General features: G+C 64.7%; 1 protein-coding gene across 1 annotated transcript in view; it reads left to right on the top strand.

Moving 5' to 3' along the window:
* Nucleotides 1-55: 55 nt before the first annotated feature.
* The window catches only part of LOC104498666 (peptidyl-prolyl cis-trans isomerase FKBP10-like), a gene marked incomplete at both ends in the record, with an annotated part of 2256 nt that continues 2025 nt past the window's right edge, over nucleotides 56-286 (top strand). Inside the window, one exon of the mRNA XM_010142074.1 lies at nucleotides 56-245. Coding sequence (XP_010140376.1) covers nucleotides 56-245 — 190 coding nt within the window. The remainder of the gene's footprint in view (nucleotides 246-286) is intronic.

The following is a 286-nucleotide window of genomic DNA, read 5'->3' as shown; positions in this document are numbered from 1 at the left end:
CCGGCTCGGTGCTGGTCCCACCTAAGGGGCTCTGTCCTCGCTGCCGCCCCTTTAGCCGGGCTGATCCCCCCGGACGCCACTCTGTACTTCGACGTCGTCATGCTGGACATCTGGAACAAGAATGACAAGCTGCAGATCTCCACCCTGTCCAAACCGGAGCACTGCAACCGCACAGTGCAGAGCTCGGACTTCGTGCGGTACCACTACAACGGCACGCTGCTGGACGGCTCCCCCTTCGACTCCAGGTACGGGGCACCGGCACTGGGTGCACCCTCGCCGTGGGGCT

Source organism: Buceros rhinoceros, unplaced genomic scaffold (genome assembly GCF_000710305.1).
Source record: "Buceros rhinoceros silvestris isolate BGI_N320 unplaced genomic scaffold, ASM71030v1 scaffold27998, whole genome shotgun sequence".
NCBI classification, from domain to species: Eukaryota; Metazoa; Chordata; class Aves; order Bucerotiformes; family Bucerotidae; genus Buceros; species Buceros rhinoceros.
The sequence above is the reverse complement of the archived record's forward strand: the minus strand, read 5'-3'. Positions and strand labels throughout refer to the sequence as shown.